Consider the following 20,737-nt stretch of genomic DNA (forward strand, 5'->3'; position numbering starts at 1 on the left):
TTTGGTAAAATGAAAGTCAAAAATATTCACATCTGCAGGATTAGATATTAAAACACTTTGTGAATATTCAATATATAGTTGTTAATTCATTTAGCTTAAATTAATGATCCAATTTTGTTTTTGCTTCAGGAAGAAGGAGAGACACTGGATGTTACAGCAGTGATAAATGCTTGTACTCTTACAGAAGCTCGGTATCTTCTAGACCATTTTCTGTCAATGGGAATTAATAAGGTAAAAGCCTGAATATATTGTAGTGGGTACACTAAATATCATATGAAATATTTATATTGTCCTGAAATGTTTTAGTCAATTCTAGCCCAGTTCTACATAACACATCTGTCATAGCAAATAATATTCATTGGTTCTGTGAAAAAATTGGTTCTGTGTTCATGTTCCATGTATATGTCGAACTGATTTTTCAAAATTAAATTTATTTTCATGAAGATCTACCTTGTCTTCTTTTTCTCTTCTCCCTAGTATACTGTATTCCCTCCTTTCCTCCCCCACATTGAGAAAGCAAGAAAAACAAAATCCCATTAAATCCATATCATCAAGCAAAATAGATTCCCATATGATATGTCTCCCCAAAAGATTTTAATTTGAATTCTTTGTACATCCCTTTCTATCAGGATATGAGTAACATTTTATCATGAGTCCTCTGGAATTGTGGTTGATTAAAGCCTCCAAATTTTTCATAAACTTTTTGTCCTTACAACTGCATATTGTTCTTACCCCTTGACTCTTTAGCAAATCAAGAATGACTCATTTTCAGAATTATTCTTATGAAAGAGTCCACATCATTTGAAGTTTTCTTGTTAAAGAAATTGGGATAATTTGCTATTTTATTTTCTGTAAAGTCCGGGCTAGCTCCCTGGAGGCCTTGGGATCAGCCAGAGTCAGGATAAGCAAAAGTCCTTGGTCTTCAGGGGGAGAAGTGAAGGAGATAGACAAACTGCCAGAAGCTGGCCACCAACCTCCCTTTTCCTGGTCCTGCTGCAAAATGAAGTTCTCTGCCTCTCTCACTCCACCCCCTAATTCTTACCTACAATTCTCTTAATCCCAAACATTCAGCCAGCATTAACTGAGAGAATAGCAATTCCAAACATATGCTAATAGTCATTGTCCAATAGGTAATTAGCCCTAACTGCTTGGTTGTCTGATTCAAGCAAAGCTTTTTAAGAGTTTCAGCCCTTTATAATTTTCCAGCTTATTTTTCAGATGAGGAAAGCAAATAGGGTCAAATGTGCTGAGGGTCACACAGCTAGTAAGTGCCTAAGGCCGGATTTGAATTCAGGCCCAACTCTCTATCCATCGGTTCACCTATTCCCTGGACATGGGTACTAACTGAAATTGCCAGTCATAGGAGTTTAGATGATCTACTGAATCAAATGGAAGGTTAAAATAGGTCTTGCTATAGGTAAGGAATCTGAGGTGCCTTCTAACTCTAAGATTCTACATATGTTGTTACTATGAATAAAACATTGGTTTGGTAAGTGTTGTATGAGGTATGACTACATATCTCAGTTATCTTTGTCTTTATAGCAAGAATTAGACATTCAATAGTTTATATGCTTACCTTTTTAGGGGTGTTCCATAAGGAATGCCTATGTTGAATGAGGAGTTGAACTAGATGATTTAAAATCTTATCTAATCTTTTAATTCAAAAGATTTCCTGATTTCCACTATGAAACTTAGCAGTTTTCTCCACATTAGATTTTACTTTGTAATGTATTCTTATTGAGCTAAAAGTAGCAGAATCACTTTTGTTGTTTATTTTTCACTAGCTTGTCTTTTATTATCCTAAAAGTATAGAAAGATGAAGATGCTAAACAGTTAACCTTTTTTCACTAAGCAAAGATAAAAGCCTTGAAGTCTAAAGAATCTCAGCATTCTTGCTTTGGTTTAATATTGATTTTTAGATATGCATTAAGAAATCAAAGAGGAAAGAAAATAATCAGAATGATACAGTTTCACTTTAATTTGCAATCTGTGATTGGGAAATATCTTTCTCCTTTTACTCCCCACTTGTTAGGATTCTTTCAGGAACATTACACCCAATGAATAAAAAATATTATCATAGATAATTGTATTAAATTTTCCTCTGATTCATATCACTTTTTCCCATGGTGAGTTATTTCCTTTCAATTATGAAGACATATGAGAGGATGTATTTTGTTCATATTCTCAGAGACACTGTTTTAAAATTTTTATGTTTGGTGATATTTCAGGGTCTCCAAGCAGCCCAGAAAGAGGCTCAAATTAAAGTTCTTGAAGGTCGACTTAAGCAAACAGAAATAACTAGTGCCACTCAAAATCAGCTTTTATTCCATATGTTGAAAGAGAAAGCAGAATTAAATCCTGAGCTAGATGCTTTACTGGGACATGCTTTACAAGGTAATTTTGGTTACATTTTAGTTTAATAAAATGCATGGTTTTTTAGCTAATATGGCCTGCTGTGCTAGATATTTTTTCTATTACTTTTGTGAATAGATGCTGTATTCACTTATGCTTCTGAAAATTATTCTATCTTTAATTTGGATGCAGGGACTTTTTTGAAGATAGACTAGAACAGAAAAAAAAAAAAAAAGAAAAAAAGATCGCTTACAAAATAAACTTAACCCTTTTGAGCCATTTTCCCATGTTGTGATTTTTAAAATCCAAATAAACTTCTTGAATGTCCCTAAGACTATTAAGACATTAAACAGTTTTTATTACTTGCTGTTTTACATATATATCAAAAGATGAAATTGTGTTGCTATGGCATCTATTCTACTTCTCCTAAAGTTAAACAGAACAATCTTATTTTATATAGGAATTTTTCAAGTTGGATCTGTTTTGATTGGAGTGTTGCTTTTTGTTTCCTTTTTACTGTTGTTTACACAGATCTAGATAGCATATCATTAGGTAAGTATGTTAGCTTTTTGTGTACCCTACGGCTGCATGAATTACTAATTATTCATGTCCACTAACTGTGGTGCATCTTAGTGTTGTTGTTGTTGTTGTTGTTGTTGTTTATAATAGTCAATTGCTTTTGCATGTACTGTTTTTGTCAACATACTCATCATAGAGTTACTTTTTCCCCATAATTCAAAACTGTTTAGTGTTTCAATTCATCACTTAACCACCCAAAGGTAAAACAAGGTATATGCTTACATTAATTATCTATTTTCTGAATTTTTATAGAACCTGTGATTTGGTAAAATCTATATAGTATATTGCCTCTCATGTTCTCTTTTCAGCTGAGAGATGAAATTTAGAGTCAGTGTTATTCAAGATGTATCTATTAACTTCTATTCCTTGTTTAACATTATAAAACAACTTATTTTGGATCCTAAACCCTTTGTGAATATGCATATTGTGTTGTTATTAATCAACTTGGTATTCTTTAAGATAGACTTCATATACTGGCATGTCAGTGTTGTATACTAAGATGTTTGTGTTTTTATAATCACAAAATTAAGAAAAGCATGCATTTCAAACTGCTGCCATGGCTTATATGTGGAATTTTATTTTTTGTCAGTTTAAGAAGAGTAATTCTACACATAATATTAGGAAATTCAACTTTTCTATATTTGGTTTTGCATCAGAACACCCAGAGGTATTAGCTAAATTTCATTAGCAAGGTAAAATTTGAAGGGTTCTTTTGAAATATTTTATTTCCATGAGCTATTACTTTTATAGAATAAGCCTTGAGTTTGAAAATTTGAGAAGTAAAATCTCTTTAAAGTCTCATAGAATAGAGAAGCACAACTGAAAAATTAAATGGAAAATGTTGTTGAAATCATGTAGATTAAATAGTCATTATAAGTTTACATATGGACTATTTAAATGATACATTGGGGAACATTTAGATGATGCGATTTCTCAATAATTGTGTATATATCTGTATATTTGTGTGTGGTGACATAATAAACAGAGGCAGCCTTAGACCCAGGTTTAAATTATAACCTTGATGTAAACTGGCTATAAGACTTTGGGATCTTAATCCTTCAGTGCCCTGTCAAAACTCCACCACCTAGCAGGTGCTCAATAGCCATCACAGAGAAAGTTTCCTTATTGATAATGTTATTAATACCACTGAAATCTCAGGTCCAGGCTCCATACTTACATACATATGTGTATGTATGTAATTTTAAGATGATTGACACTATAAAATTTTCTTTTTACAGCATTCCAAAGACTTTTTATTCATTTTTTTAAAAAAGTTAATTTCTTTCCATCAACAAAAATTCATCTTTTCCTAATCCTGTTGCCCTCTCCTGCACTGCTCTCCCCATTGACAAAGCAGAAAAACAAAAATAAAATCTGTTACAAACATGTATAGTCAAGCAAAACAAATTTCCATTTGGTTATGTCCAAAAATTGGTTTCAGTCTTCACTCTAAGTCCATCACCTCTCTATCCTGAAATAGGCAAAATATTTCATCTTGAATTCTTTGGAATCATGATTGATCACAATATTGATCAGTGTTCGTTCCTAAGTTTTTCAGAGTTGTTTAACTTTATAATTTTAGTGTTATTGTGTAAATTCTTTTGATTATACTCACTTCTCCTTGTATCATTTTTCTGAGATCATACTATTCATCATTTCTTACAGCATAATATTCTATCACACTGATATATCATAATTTGTAAAGCCATTCTCCATTTGCTACAATTGCTATTTCAAATTTACCCATCTTTGATAATGCAAAAAATGCTGCAATAAATATTTTTGTCCATTTAGGACTCATTTATCTTTATTTGATTTTTTTTTTTAGATTATAGATTTAACAGTTGTATCAGGATGCTAAAGGATATACAATGTAATAGTTTTTAAGGCATAATTTTCTTATTTTCTTCCTTATTCTTCAAAATTTCCCTTTTTAACTAGGGGTTTTAAATTTGTTAATTTTCAAGGTTTTTTTAGTTGTATTAATCACAACTAATTAGTCATCTATTATTTCTTTTATTGGTGAAAATGTTAAGAAATATAAATCTTTTACTAAAGACTACTTTTCTAAATCCTCCAAATTTGGGGAATGTTATTGTCATCTTATCTTTAATGAAAATATCTTTTGAACTCTCATTCTTTATGATTATTTATAGATTCTACAATTAGTTTTAATTCTTTCTTTAGTAGCTCTTTTTTGAATAAGGTTTTTTTTTTATCATATTATAGTCCATAAATGATATTTTATATATGTTCTCTTATGAATTAATAAGTGAAATTTTAAGGCCACTTTTTTGTAAAGGTGTGAAACACAGCTGGGAGTTAGGTATACCAATTTTTTTTCACATTGAGTAATCTCCAGAAGTCTGTTATATACAACTTCTTTTAAATTTCAAGTACTTTATTTGTTTCTTATTTATTTGGTTAGCTTTATCTAGATCCAAATGTTAATTGAGGTTACTTTAAATATTTATTATCTATTGCTATAATTCATTTAAGAATTTAGCTGCTATGCCATTTGGTGCACATATATTTATCATTTGTATCAATTCATAATCCTTTGAATAATAAATAATATATTTTCAGCAAAATGTAATTCTTTCTGAGAATCTCTTGTAATTAAGTCTATTTTTAATGTTGCCTTATCCTAAATTGTTTGTTACTTATGCTTTTTTTAACTTGAGCTGAAACATAATCAGTTTTGTTCTAGCTTTTTAATTTTTAAATTTAATTTTAATTTTTAATTTTTTAATTTAACTCTCTATGAAATCTTTGTATCAAATGTGTTTCTTTGAACAATATACTGTTGGATTATTAAGTGTTTAAAATATAGTACTATTCTACAACTGTATGAGGTGTTGACAAAAAGAACCCTGTTCTCAAGAAGCTTCAATTCTAGGAACAAAACAACATGTGTACCCATGAACCAATACAAAGCGTCGAATTGTTCCAGGTTTGTGATTTCATGTATGCCTGGTTTTCTCAGTGAGCAATTCCCTTTACCAATGCAGATTGGTACCTTCTCTGTAAAAATTATTTTCTATAATTTAAAATTTTTTAATTAACCATTTTCTTTTTTCTTTCTCTCATCTATTCCTGCCCCCTTAAAAAAAGAAAAACAAAACTCTTATAATGAATATACAGAGAAAAATAAAACAAATTCCTACATTAGTCATATCAAAAAATATAGCTCTCATTCTGCATCTTTGTTAATATCACAGTCAGCATATGATTGAGAGGAAAATGGAGCCTTGCTCTTTTTGATTTAGGCCAAACCTCTATTCACCAAATCTTACTGCCTGTCAGAAGATAAGTACCTGTTACATTACAAGCAGTTGGTAGGATCACAAAAATATTTCTGGTACCTGAGCTGAACCTTGAAGGAAGCCAGAAATTCTCCAAGGTAGAATTGATAAGACTTCTGGTTAAGATGGTGATCTAAAAAGTTGTGAAAGAGCCTGACATTCCATGAGAGTTTCCTGTAAATATTTCAGAAGAACCCCAGATTTCTCAGCTATGTATAACATCATAACAAAAATTGGCCATGTATTTGGATTATATTGCCTAAATAATATGCAGAAAAGGAGAAATATTAAATTCCTTACTGATTTGATACAGCAAAAATTGTGATCAATGAAGGAGTGTATTTGAGAAGACAATTCAGACTTTTAAAAGTACTAAATAATTGTAATCCTAAAGAATTTTTGGATCAAAAGATGAAATACCAACAATAAATATTTTAATCAAAGAAAATGAAAGCAATGATGTGATATTTCAAAACTTTTATAATACAATAAAAACAATCCTTAGAGGAAAATTTTCATAAGAAAAAGATAATAAATATGGAAAAGGAACAAAATTATGTATAAAAGCAACTATACCTCAAAAAGTAAATAAAATTGTTAACAAAAATGTATTAAATTTACAAATAAACTGGGAATTAATTACTAAGTTTATTATACAACTAAATAAGATGTAAAAAATTATAATTGTTTTAGAAAACAGCAGAACAAAAAAATACATATCCTGAAAATCAAGACAGTAAATTGATTTAAAAAATATTGAATTTATCAATTAATAACAGTAGAATCCAGTTTTTGAATAATTAATAAAATTTATAACCCATTAGCTAATCTTTTTTAAAAAGAGAAAAATAAATTTCTGATATAAAACACTGACAAAAAGAATTCCCAGTAAAGAGGAAATAGGAAATTATTAAAAAAAACAAAACTATTTGCTCAATTACACATTTAAAAAACTGTGATAATTTAAATGAGGAGGATAAATTTTACTTTTTTTCTTTTCTTTTCTTTTCTTTTTTTTTTTTTTACAATCCAGAATAGCAGCACAAAAAATAGAAGAATAAATGAACCAAGTTAGGAAAATGACATTGAACAAACTACAAAGGAACTGCTAAAAGAGTAGGAATGGTGGGATTATTTATAATAGATTGGATTTATAAGTAAACATTTAAACAAGTTAATTCCAATATTTAATAAACTTTGGAAAAAATAAGAAAAGATTGAGAGGCAGAGCCAAGATGGTGAAGTAAAGGCAGGGATTTGCTTGAGCTTTCCTCAGAACCACTTCAAGTATCTTTAAATAATGACTCTAAACAAATTTTAGAACATCAGAACCCACAAAAAAAGATGGAATGGAACAATTTTCTAGCCATGGATGGTTTGCAAGGTTGGCAAGAAGGATCTGTGATACATACAGTTGTGGCACAGGCCATGCTGGCACAATCTGGACCCCAGGAATCGAGGTACAGGCAGTGGAGCCTCTGACCCTGTGGCAGAACTCAGCCCACCAGGGATTAGTTGGATGGGAAAGTTTGGTGCTCTAGGGAGTGAGAGGCATCCCAGGAAACCAAGATCAGGCTTTAAGCGCCACTGACTCAATAGAGGCTGGGGCAGCACTGTGGTAGCTGCATCCAGAGGGGCAGTAACAAGCTCCTGCAACAGAAACCAGCAGTGGAGACTTTGGGAGACCTCGGCCCTTAGGTGGAGGGGCTAGAACAGCTGATTAGACAGAGACTGCAGGGGCTTCTTTACCGGCACTGTGGCAGGACTCCTGTTTTGGCCATACTCAGGTCTGGATAGTAGGGCTAGCTCATGTTACAGGTCAAGAAGGATCTCTGAAAACAGCTGCATGAAACCCCTGAAGCTTGGAACGTTGCACCCTTCACCCTGGAAACAGAACCCTACTCTTTTATAAAGAGTTAAAAGCAGAGCAATAGGGTAGGAAAATGAGCAGGCAACAGAATAACATTCTCACCACAAAAGCTACTATGGTGACAAAAATACACATTCAGAAAATGATAACTAAGTCAAAGTTCCTAATCCAAGACCTAGAAAAAAGAAAAGTAATCATTGGTCTCACACCATGGGTGAACTCAAAAGGGAATTTGAAAATCAAAGAAGAAAAATTGGGAAGAGAATTGAAAGTAGAACAAAAGGAAACCAAAAAGCTATATATGTGAAATCTCTCATTGGAAAAACAACCGACCTGGAAAATAGATTGAGGAGAGATAATTTTAAAATTATTGGTTCCCCAAAGCCATGATCAAAACAAGAGCCTGGACATCATCCTACATGAAATTATGAAGGAAAAACTGTCTTGATATTCTAAAACCAGAGGGTAAAATAGAAACTGAAAGAATCTGCTGATCAACTTCTGAAAGAGATCCCAATATGAAAACTCCTGGAACTCCTAAGTCAAGGAGGAAATATTGCAAGCATCCAGAAAGAAACAATTCAAGTGGAGCTACAGTCAGGATAACATAAGGTTACCAGCTTCTACATTAATGGATCGGAGGCCTTGGCATATGATATTCTGGAGAGCAACTAAGAATCATATATCTAGCTAAAGTGAGGGTAATCCTTCAGGGGAAAAGCTGGATATTCAATGAAATTGAGGACTTTCAAGCATTTGTGATGAAAAGACTTGAGCTGAATAGAAACTCTGATTTTCAAATACAGGACTCAGGAGAAGCATAAAGAGGTATTCAGGAAAGAGAAATCATAAGTGACCTAACACTGTTTATCTGTTTACATTCCTATATGGGAAAATGGTACTTGACAATCATAAGAACTTATTTATTATTATGGCAGTTAGGAGTATATCTAGACAGAGGACACAAGTGTGAGTTGAATATGAAGAGATAATATCTTAAAAAAATGTTAAGGAGTGAGAAAGGAATGTCCTGGGAGAAAGGGAAAAGGAGAGATAGAATCATGTAAATTATCTTGCCATAAAAGAAGCCCCCCCCCAAAAAAAAAAAAAAAAGCTTTTAAAAATGGATGGGGTATATTGTATCTAAGATATACTTTAACATGTTCAACATGTATGAGACTGCTTGCTATCTAGGGGAGAGGGTGGAGGGAGGGAAGGGAAAAATTGGAACAGAAGTGAGTAAATGTAAAAATTACCCACACATATGTTCTGTCAATAAAAAGCTATAATTAAAAAAAAAATGGATGGGGAAAGGAGATTGAGTGAACCTTACTCTTAATTAGGATTGGCTCAAAGAGAAAATAGCATGCACATTCAATATAAATATAAAATCTATCATATCCCACAGGAAAGAAGGAGGGGAATGGAATATGAGAAGGGGGGTGGTGGTAGAAGAGAGGGCATATTAGAGAAGGAGTCAGAAGCAAAACACTTGAGGTACAGGGTGAAAAGGAAGATATAAACAGGAAATACAGTTAGCAATGGTAATTATGAAAAGAATTTTGAAGCAAGCTTCTCTGATGAAGACATTTTTCAAATGTATGGAGAACAGATCATATCAAAAGATATAAACTACTAGGCATAAATGCAAAAGAGATTTAAAAAGAAATAAAATAAAAGAAATTATAAGTACAAAAATATTTATATAGCAGCTCTTTTCTTGGAGCAAAGAATTGAAAATTGAGGTGATGCCCAACCGTTGGGGAATGGCTGAATAAATTGTGCTATGTGAATATGATAGAATGTTATTATTAGAATGTTATTATTTTATAAGAAATAATGAGTGGGTTGTATCAGAAAAACCTAGAAAATATCTCCATGTGCTTAAGCAAAATGAAATGTGCTGTATTGGATGATCAAAGTTGTAGAATGACCAACTGGGAATGACTTTCATATTCTCAGGAATACAATGATCCTAGACTACTCTGAGGGATTTATGATGAAAAATGCTATCCATACCCAGAGAAAGAACTGATTGTGTCCGAATACAGACTGAAACACTCCTTTTTTTTCTTGAGGGTTTTTTTTGGAGGGACTGGGGAAGAAAGGGAGAGAATCTAAAACTCAGCAGTTTCAGAAACAAATGTAAAACATTGTTTTGCATGTAACTAGGGAAAATAAAAACATTAAAACAAAAAAATAAGAAAAACATTTAGAATGATAGAAATTCTACTATACTTCTTCAGTGAGACAAATATAATCTTGATACTTAAGCCAGGGAGAAATAAAACAGAGAAAGAAAATGAGAAATCAATTATACTCCTAATGAAGAATTATGTTGAAAAATAATAAAATATTTAATAAAGGAACTGCAACAACATTTTAAAAAAATTCCTTTGGAGTAAGGACTTACTAATCATGAGAGCTTTTGGAAAAATTGGAAAGAAGTCTGTCAAAATTAGGGTTAGATTAAGTTTGCAATATATTTAACAATAAGCACTTAGCACCTGGCACATAATAGATAATTAACAAATGTTTATTGAATGAATTAATAAGCTCCAAAATTAATATAGCCAATAGTAATAACTTTTATAATTAGAGGAAAATGGAAGGAGATACCTTTCATAGCTATGAATAGGAAAAGATTCTTGATAAAACAGGAACTAGGGATTACAAGAGTTAAAATGAAAAATTTTGATTACATGGAATTTCTACAGAAACAGAATTAATGCCGTTAAATTATAAGGAAAACAGTGAACTGTAAAAGTTTTTACAGCAAATTTTTCTGATAAAGGACTGATATCACAAATGTGTGTGTATTTGCATTATGGAACTGCCATAGATAAGAGCAATTTCTGCTAGATATGATGAAATTATATGAAGATGTAATATTCCAGGAAAAAAGGCAATATGTCAATAAGTATATGAAAAATTTCTATGAATCACATTATGTGAGAAATGAAAATTAAAACAGTTCTGAGATTCTAGCTCATGTTCCTCAAGTAAATAAAGATGACAAAATGGAAAAATGACAGTTGCTGGAGAGCTTGCAATTCCATTCCTGGCAGAGCTTTAACTTGATCCAGCATTGTGGCAAGCAAATTAAATGTATCACTACAATGTCATTTGCTTTTTGACTAGCAATACACTTCTGGACTTAGTTTCTGAAGAAATCAAATAAAGGGCAAAGGCCTACATGTACAAAAACATGTTTAAAACTGTACATTTTATTGTAGCAAAGAACTAGAATCAAACTGTATGCCCATCACTAATAAAACACCTGAACAAATTGTATGTCAGCACAGTATTATTGTGTTAGAAGAAATATGGATAGTTCTCACTTTATGTAAATTCACATTATGTAAATTCATCTTTATATAAAAATTTTTGAAAAAAATTCTCATTCCCCAAAAACACCTCTGTTTACTTCACTGTACATACTGTACTTTATCTACTCTTGCCCTTTGTCTCAGGCCTACTTGATTTCCTAGCCCTCACCCTCCTCATCCTCTCCCCCCCAAAATGGAAACAAAGAAGTCTTTCAAGTGAAAACAGAAGAGTGACTCATCCAGGAGACCACCATCACCATAGCCAGAACTGGATTGGGGGCTTGATTTGAACCTTCCCCTTCTAAGAGATCTTTGCTATGCTCCACCCACTAGCCCCCATGTCTGCCTTCTGGCCATATGTACTAAGTACTGGTACTGTATGTCTTATCTTTGGCCTCCACATATCCTCCCTCAGGGATTCATGGGCCCCTTTCCTATCTCCCTCCATAGCTCCTTTCCCCATTTTTGAGGGTAATTTCTTATCACATGGAGGTCTGCCAAATGGTCCTCATATAAAATAAGAAGTTCTAATATAAAAGCCATGTGTTTTAGAGAAACATGGAAAAATTTGGATGAGCTCAGGCAAAATGAAATGGATAGCACCAGAACAATTTATACCATCACACCAACATTACAGTGCCAAAAAACTCTGAAATATTTAGACTCTGATCAGTGACTGATAATTTCAGAGGACAAATGATAAAAGTATATAGAAATATACTCTCCTGTTTAAGAGATTATGGACTCAAGATTTAGCACTGTAAAACAATACTTCTAAATTCTTAATATCTGTGATCAAAGCTTAAGACTGATGATTATCAATGATTCCTATCTTTTGGCAGAGAATTGAAGTGGAGGTGCCAAACAAATGAATAATATATGAATTAGTTTTATTTAGTTATATTTTTTCTTACTCTTTTCTTTCAGGGCATAAGAGTAAAGGGACAATTTAGAGGAAAATAATAATATTTTAGAAATGTTTAGAAATTTAGAAATGTAGGAACATTTTAAAAAATACACAGAAGAGATCCTAAAGAAGTTTAGAAGGAAACAGAAGTAGATCATCAGAACTAACATGTTAAATTTGAAATATAAAACCTTCCAAACCATATAAGCAGTTCACTTTGTTCTTTGGGGAAAATGTTCATGTACTTTGATGTTTGTCAAGTTCTTAATGATAAAGACAAAAAAATTTAAAAATAATAGGTGAAGTGAGAAGTGACATTTTAGGCCTACAGGATGGCGTGTACAGAGACGTGGAGAACATGTAGGCTAGTTTGTCTGGAATGTAGAGTATGTGACAAGGAATAATGCGGGCTTGGAGTCAGACTGTAAAGTATTTTAAATGCTAAACCAAAGGAGTTCCAATTTTATCCTCAATGCAGTTTTATCCCCTGGGCCTTCTTGATCAAGAGAAAGACTTGTTTAGACCTGTTCTTCAGAAAATATCACTTTGGCACCTTTATGGATGATTGATTAAAATAGTAGAGGCATGAAGGCCATTTAAAAACTTATTGCATGTGTTGAGGAGGTGAACCGCAATTATGGCTCTGTGACTAAAAAGAGGGATACACATGTAAGAGATGTTAGAGAAGTGGTGGTCGATCATTTCCCCATCTTTGAAGACACACAAAATGAATTGGCAGCAAGTTTTTTAAAAAGTTGTTGTCCAGTTCTTTGAGTCATGTCAGACACATTGTGATGCAATGTGGGGTTTTCTTAGTAGTGATACTAGAGGTGGTTGGCCATTTCCTTCTCCAGCTTATTTTACAGATGAGGCACACAGGGTAAAGTGACTTAATCAGGGTCACACAGCTAATGAAATATCTGAGGCCAGATTTGAAATCAAGAAAATGAGCCTTCCTAAGTCCATTCCAAGCACTCTATCCCCTTTGCCTCCTTACTGCCCTAGTTCTTAAAATAATGGACTGTTAAAAGGCAGCATGGCCCTTTTATTTTCCTGGCTTTATTGTATTTTGTCTGTTTTAGAATTTATTCATCTGTGGCATTGATCTGAAATGGCCAGAGTTATGTTTATTTTGGAAAAGTTTATATAACTGCTAACATCTGTTGCATGTAAATCTGTTTTTCATATACTTGTGAATCAATATTAGTATATGAATTATAAAAATACAGACATTTTATATTTTTTATTTTGTGAGCTTGTTTTAATTACTATGAGTTAAACATGGTTTTGTTTCATAGTACAATCATACACTTTATATATGTTTGCTGATGTCTGATATTGATATCATATATAAAATCATATGTTAGAGTATTCTGAGAAGTTTGGTCCAAAGACTAAAGTATATATCTGGTCACAAATCCATAGTATTGATTCTCCTCTTAATGTCATATACTCTGTATTCTCTTACCCTTCCTATTTACCATTTTTTGATTCATCTTTTGTTTCATTCTAGAAAAAAGATCTGGTGAAGAAGTACTTCTGAAATAATTTTCTTTAATGCTTTATTCCATTTAGTCATCAGAACTGAAAAAAAAAACAATCAAACTCTAATAGCTGGCTAATGGGATATGATTTAAATTACAGTATCTAATTTTTTTATTTTGGAAATTGTTTTTAGAGAATGTAGAAGATAGTACTGATGAAGAGGCACCGTTGAACAGTCCAGGAGTAGAGGGAAGGTAAAAAATATTTTTATAATGAGAATGATGGTGATAGCATTTACAAAATGCTTTAAGTTACTAAGTAGTTTGCAAATACTATATCATTTTATCCTCACAACGGTTGGATTAAATGCTAAACCAAAGAAATTTGTATTTTATTTTCAATGCAGTTTTATCTGCTGGTCATTCTTAATCAAGGGAGTGATTTGTTAAACAAGTCAGACCTGTACTTCAGAAAAAAGCACTTTGGCATCTCCTTTTATATAAAGATATATAATTTATAAATATAAATATATATATATATATGTATATATATAATTTAATGAGGCAGATTAAATGGTTTCCTCAGCTTTTTAAAAACTTGATATATTTGATTTGTTTTATAACTTTTTTACAAATTTACAAATTCAGCTATGTTAAATTCCAATAGAGTAGAAAACTACTTAAAACTGCTTAACCAAATGATTGTTATCTAGAACCACAAACATTTTTCATATTTTAATGGATTTTAAATTTAACTGTAGATCCTCAGTTCAGTGATGTGTTTCTTAATCCACTCACCTCTCTCTCTATGTGATGGTACCTTTCTGCAAGTTCTCCCCTGTAATGTTCTGTTGTCTCTAGAAACTGCCGATCGCTCTCTGGTAGGAGATCTGAGGATCCAGGGTTCAAGTCCCTGTTTGGGCGCCAAAATGACAAGGTCCGGGCTAGCTCCTCTGAAAGGCTCAGAATCAGTCCTTGTCAGGATAAGCAAAAGTCCTTGCCCCACGTTGGGCGCCAAATTGTGATGTTCTTTTGTCTCCAGAAACTGCCGATCGCTCTCTGGGAGGAGATTTGCTCTCTCAACTGACCTACAGTAGATTTTCCCCTACCTTGCTCAATGTTGCCTCTTTTATCCTTCCAGAGAATGGGTGTGGAATAACTCAGGGGCTTCTGGGAAAAAATGCTTAAACCAATGAACTTGCTCCTCCTAAGCATGCAAGCTCCTCCCCAGAAGTTCAAAGGGGTAAAACTCCCCCCAAAGGCCAGAACTAGAGAATTGTTAAGTACCAACTTAGCACCTAGTAAGAACCTAATATCTCATTATCTCATTAGCACTTAGTAAGAACCTAACACTTCCCCTGGAATTCCATCCTATGTGCTGAGGCCTTTCTGTGGATTCTTTTACTTAATGTAGGTAACAAAAGAATGTTTGATTTTTTTCATTTGTGAATAATCTCCAATAATAATCTCCACCTCTATCTCTGATGTTGGCTTTTATGCTAGTTTTTGGTGCTCAGTTATTTATTGGTAATATGCAGTGCACCATATGCCAGTCTAATACCTTTTTTTTTTTTTTTTTTTTTGCAGCAGAGCATTTATATTTTTAAAAGACAAACTTTTGTTTCAGGGAGAAGTGTATAATATTGTGCAGTTTCTCAGCTGCAAATCCATTCTTCTGTTTTTCTCTTTTCAGATCTGGGCTCAGCTTATTGTCTATATATAGTAGGCTACACCTGACTAGGTCATCCTGATAGCTCAGCTTCTAGACTGGAATGAAATGAGACTTATACTATCTATGATAATTGACAGAATATTTGATAATTGACGAAAGGATGTATATTTAACCCTAGCATGGAGGAGATACTCAACAAAGATACAGCCTTGGTTCAGATGAATATAATTGTATGCCTCTAAGTTTTTCAGGCTGGTCTCCAATCTGCTGTGCTCAGTTAACCAGGAAGTTATGTCAGTGTTGAAGCCTTAGTTTTCAGGGAGAGTTAAATCTCAGGGATAATTCCACTGTTTTTAAAACTTATGGAGCTGGGGTAGCTAGGTGGCGCAGTGGATAGAGCACCAGCCCTGAATTCAGGAGGACCCGAGTTCAAATCTGGTCTCAGACACTTAACACTTCTTAGCTGTGTGACCCTGGGCAAGTCACTTAAACCCAATTGCCTTAATGCAAAAAAATAAACCAACCCAAAAACTTATGGAGCCTGTGTTATTAGGACTTTAGGAAAAGCTATGTGGGGGCCCTAAGAAATATTGTTACTTATTTTATTTATCTCTCTCATATTTATGTATGTATGTGTAAATACATATGTACATATATGTGTGCATATATGCATAGACTACCTACAGATGTTTTATATATGCAGATAAATAAATGTGTGTGTATATACGTAAATATTTGTGTGAATATACACAAACACAAATAGCAAGTTTGTAGTCTTAATATATATCATGTGATTCAAAAATGCCTGCCACAATAGTAGCCAATCATTTCCTTTTTCTAGAAAGTAGTTGATTTCATTTTTTATGAAGTAGTTTGATGAACTCTATGTTAAGTAACTGCTTAATTTTTGAAGAAAGTATCCATGGCAAATGAATACTAGAATTCAATGTAATGTACATGCCTTTGACCTCATAATTCCAATGATTTATTTGCCTATAGCTCACTATCTTCAGACCTCATGAAGCTTTGTGGTGAAATCAAGCCAAAAAACAAGGTAAGGTGAAATAAAGATAACAGGAAAAATGTGAATTTTTACTATTGACCTTTCACTGACCCATTTATGCCTTTTCTCCACATATTTAAATCACCCATCCTAGTTGTCATAAATCTAGCATCTAAAGGAATTGGAATAGATTTAATATTAATTAGTATATAAAATATGTAGATTTCATGAGAAATCTTAAAAGTAGCTTATTTTACTACTAGTTTAATTATTCAGGCTGTTACTAACTGCTATTGTATATCACTTGCAGAACTAATTTGCTATTATCATGAATTAGGCACAGTAATTCTGTAAAGACAGCATAATTCTATAATTTGAAACAATTCTAATACAGTATAAATTTATTTGGTCATTTATAAGAGGAAGCAACCAAGCTTTAACTTTTGGTTCTTTAATTAAGTGGCAGATTTAGAATTTTTATTTATTACTTTCTGAGCTCAACTCTAGCTAGTCATCTTCTCTTAGGACATCCTAGTGCACACTTTTTTATATTATAAATATATATATATATATATACATATATATTAAAATGAAAATGTAAGTTTAAAATATTTCTTAATATTTTGAATAATAGTTTGCTTCTAACTGCTTTTTCCCCCCTTTGGGTATTAGGCACGAAGGAGGACCACAACTCAAATGGAATTGCTCTATGCAGATAGCAGTGAACTAGCTTCAGACACTAGTACAGGAGATGCTCTCTTGTCTGGCCCTCTTACACCTGTTGCAGAAGGGCAAGAGATTGGAATGAATACAGAGACAAGTGGTACTTCTGCTAGGGAAAAAGAGCTCATTCCCCCGTCTGGCTTACCTTCTAAGATAGGCAGCATGTAAGTTTGGCCAGCTGAACTAACTTTCTGTCTTTTGGCTTTTTATATGCATGTAGCAAATATATGTAGTTTAAACATTTTTTTTAAATCCATAATTTTTAGACCAATAAGTATGCATTCCTAAATAGTGTTAAACTTTTTTTTTTCATACTTTAAAAGGTTATGTGGAATTTGGGGGTCTTTCTGGGTGAATTTTCTTTTCATAATTAAAGTTGCTTTGCATCTAAATTTTAGGGGGTGATCTTTTAGATAGAAAGTTGGAGGATTTTTTTTAGGGGCAGTTGCATACACATAAATTCTAAATTATATTAAACCAAAAAAAAATTATATTAAACCAATTGCAAATGCCCTCATTTTCAGAACCCGAACACAATTGATATTTACTGATTCTTTGAAGTTATTTTTGAAATACATAATTTTAAAAATTATATTAATCCTTCACTCAATGAAATTTGTTGCATTTAAGCATTTCCCATGAGAAAATATTTTCCTTGAAGCATCAGAAATTGGAGGTGTAGTCTCCATCCTTATCACTATATAGTCCAGTTCTACCCCCTCAGAGTCTTTTCACATACCATTTTGGCACATACTTTTTCATTGCATATAAATTTATAACTGAGAGATAGTTCTGCTTAAAATTTATTTTCTTTTGGGGATTAAATAATATAACCTATCCCCACAGATCTTCATATTTAATAATTTTATTAGCTATTTTCTAGTTCATATTTCTTTTGACATCTTTCATACTAACACACACAATTTATCAAATAATTTGAGTCCACTAGCATGGCTGTATTAAAACATATTAAAAATAATGATCTGTACATATCTATAGACAGATAGATACAGATATTCACACACCGCATCAGGTTTGAAAGTTGCTGATAAGGCAATTAACACACTTTCTACCCCCCCCCTCAAAAATATCTGTTCTCTTACTCTAATCTTTATTTTCTTCAAATGTTTGTGATCTCTTCAGTTTAGATTTTATTTTAATGATGGCAGATATTTCTTGCATGTGCTTGAAATGGCATAAATAACTGCAGTTGCTGTTAGAAATTTCTTATTGACAAAACTGAACATTTCAATGCTTTCACGATAAAATTTGCTGAAAAGAGTAGAGTGAATGTTTCAATAGTTAGTTTGTCAGATGAATAGAAACTTTTGGAGCCTCAAGACTCCAAGACTATGACCTGGAATCCAGATTCAGGTAATATCATCTTTTTTGCTTTTTTGCAGTTTTTATCATTTAGCCCTCATCAGAGGTTTTATTGATCATGGAAGAAACAATCATCTTTGATATGCCTCCTTATTCAATGTAGTTAAATCTTCTTAAATATTAATTTGTATATATTCTATCTAATACTGTAATGAAGATTTAGTCAATAAATGACTGAAATTGCATATTGTTCAAAGTAAAATAACTTATTTTAAATATACCAAATTTCACTTATGCTATACCTTTTCTATTTGGGAAAATCAGATTGATTGATTGAATGATTTTGCTTTTTATTTTCAAAATATATGCATAGGCAATTTTCAACATTCACCCTTGCAAAACCTTGTGTTTCAGATTTTTTTCCCTACCTTTCCCCACCTCATCCCTTAGACAGCAAGGAATCCAATATATATTAAACATGTGCAGTTCTTTTATACATATTTCCACAATTATCATGCTGCAACAAGAAAAATTAGTAGATTAATATTTTAAGATAAATGAATACACTGTGCTTTGACAGTCACATTTTCCCCCATTTATTTTATGGAATATACTTTTTAAATTTACTTCATCTTTTTAAAATAATTCTCTTCCTAGATAAGGATAAATATAAAGCAAAGATTTTTTTTTCCCAAATAAACTGCTTTGTGGCTGATTTTGTTGCAGTATAAAAATAAGAACAAGACAATGCAAACTTTTAACAATTAAAAAGCAGAGGGGGAGGTAACTGTGTTTTTCAAAGTATAGTACGTAGGTGCTTGTTGAATTTTCATATACAAATGTTTAATGAATGTTCTTAAATTGAATTTAAAGAGTTCTTATTCCCATAATTTACCATAATATAAAATAAAACTAACAATTATTTGTGTAGTTGTATTTTTTAATCAACTTTTGTTATTTTGAGATCATTAAAAAAACCACCTAACAATATCTTATAGCTTATCAATTTCTTTCTTCATAATTAATGATTCAGTTTTAATCTAATTTTACCACTATGTAAAGGATATTTAGCATTGACATGAAATAATATGCTATTGACATTTAAATTCAAATGAAACTATATATATTTAGTGGTATTTGTTATAATGTAAATAATTTATAAGGCTTTCTTGTCTTGAGTTTCTATTCCTTTTTAAAAAATCTTTTAAAATCTTTTTTCATATAATGCTCATTTCGTAATTCCCCCTTTGGAGAAAAAAATATTTATTTGAAAAATGGCCTCATAAATAGCAATATGGCAAATTAAATTATATTTCAAATTTTAAATTTTAGTACTTAACAGAATTTTTACTGTCCTCTTAGCTCTAGACAACCATCTCAACCTGAAAAGAAAATACCTGAACCTTCACCTTTAACCAAAAGAAAGGCATTTGAGAGAGCAGAAAAATCAAAGACTAAGGAACAAAAACAGTAAGTTGCTATTATCATTCATCTCTATCATATCTGTAACTTAGGATAGAAATTGGACCTGATATTTCATTACTATAGGGAACTCCAAACTAAGTAAACTCCCTTTTACCAATGCAGGTCTATACCCTCTCCGCAATTTATAATGAGAGTTTCTTAGAACTTGAAAAGTTAAGTGATTTGCCCCAAGATTACACAGCCAGTGTGTCAGAGGCAGAGCTTAAATCCATGTCTTCCTTTTTCCAGGGGCAGCTTTCTATCCACTGAGCCAAAGTGGCTCTCAAAAGCAAATATCATGTAAGAAGGATTCTGCCCAACTACAAACACTGAGCCCAATTTATTTTAATCATATTGATTTATCACATTCTTCTGAGAGGCAAGCAGCTGTTTAACTATTTTAGTTGTCTAAATAAAGATACATAGAGACATAGCCTCAGGTTGTTATATTGTTTGCTTAATTAATAGTATGGAATCAGATCTTTCAGAGTGTTTTAGGAATAAAGCAAAAAAAGACTTGTAAATACAAGAATCAGACAAAATATTCTGCATGTATTTAATAAGCAAGATAGATATTCACACTGACTTATGGTTTTCTCAGACAGAATTTTCTCTGTAGTCCCACCTAGTGGTCTGCACAAGAATACCAGACAACAAGGTTTTTCATTACTCAGAATTCTTGTGAAATGGGCATGCTACCATACCTTTTCTTTGTACTGGAAATAT

General features: G+C 32.2%; 1 protein-coding gene across 9 annotated transcripts in view; it reads left to right on the plus strand.

Moving 5' to 3' along the window:
• KIF21A (kinesin family member 21A) overlaps positions 1–20,737 on the plus strand; it is a 155,900-nt gene that overhangs the window by 113,229 nt on the left and 21,934 nt on the right. For 5 of the 9 annotated variants that reach the window (XM_074269472.1, XM_074269474.1, XM_074269478.1 and 2 more), the window contains 7 exons: positions 130–231; positions 2,229–2,394; positions 2,884–2,904; positions 14,021–14,081; positions 16,498–16,552; positions 17,174–17,388; positions 19,910–20,017. In XM_074269472.1, coding sequence (XP_074125573.1) covers positions 130–231; positions 2,229–2,394; positions 2,884–2,904; positions 14,021–14,081; positions 16,498–16,552; positions 17,174–17,388; positions 19,910–20,017 — 728 coding nt within the window. The remainder of the gene's footprint in view (positions 1–129; positions 232–2,228; positions 2,395–2,883; positions 2,905–14,020; positions 14,082–16,497; positions 16,553–17,173; positions 17,389–19,909; positions 20,018–20,737) is intronic. The other 4 variants (XM_074269473.1, XM_074269479.1, XM_074269476.1 and 1 more) reach the window with 1 other exon arrangement.

Source organism: Sminthopsis crassicaudata, chromosome 5, assembly GCF_048593235.1.
Source record: "Sminthopsis crassicaudata isolate SCR6 chromosome 5, ASM4859323v1, whole genome shotgun sequence".
Classification (NCBI taxonomy): Eukaryota; Metazoa; Chordata; class Mammalia; order Dasyuromorphia; family Dasyuridae; genus Sminthopsis; species Sminthopsis crassicaudata.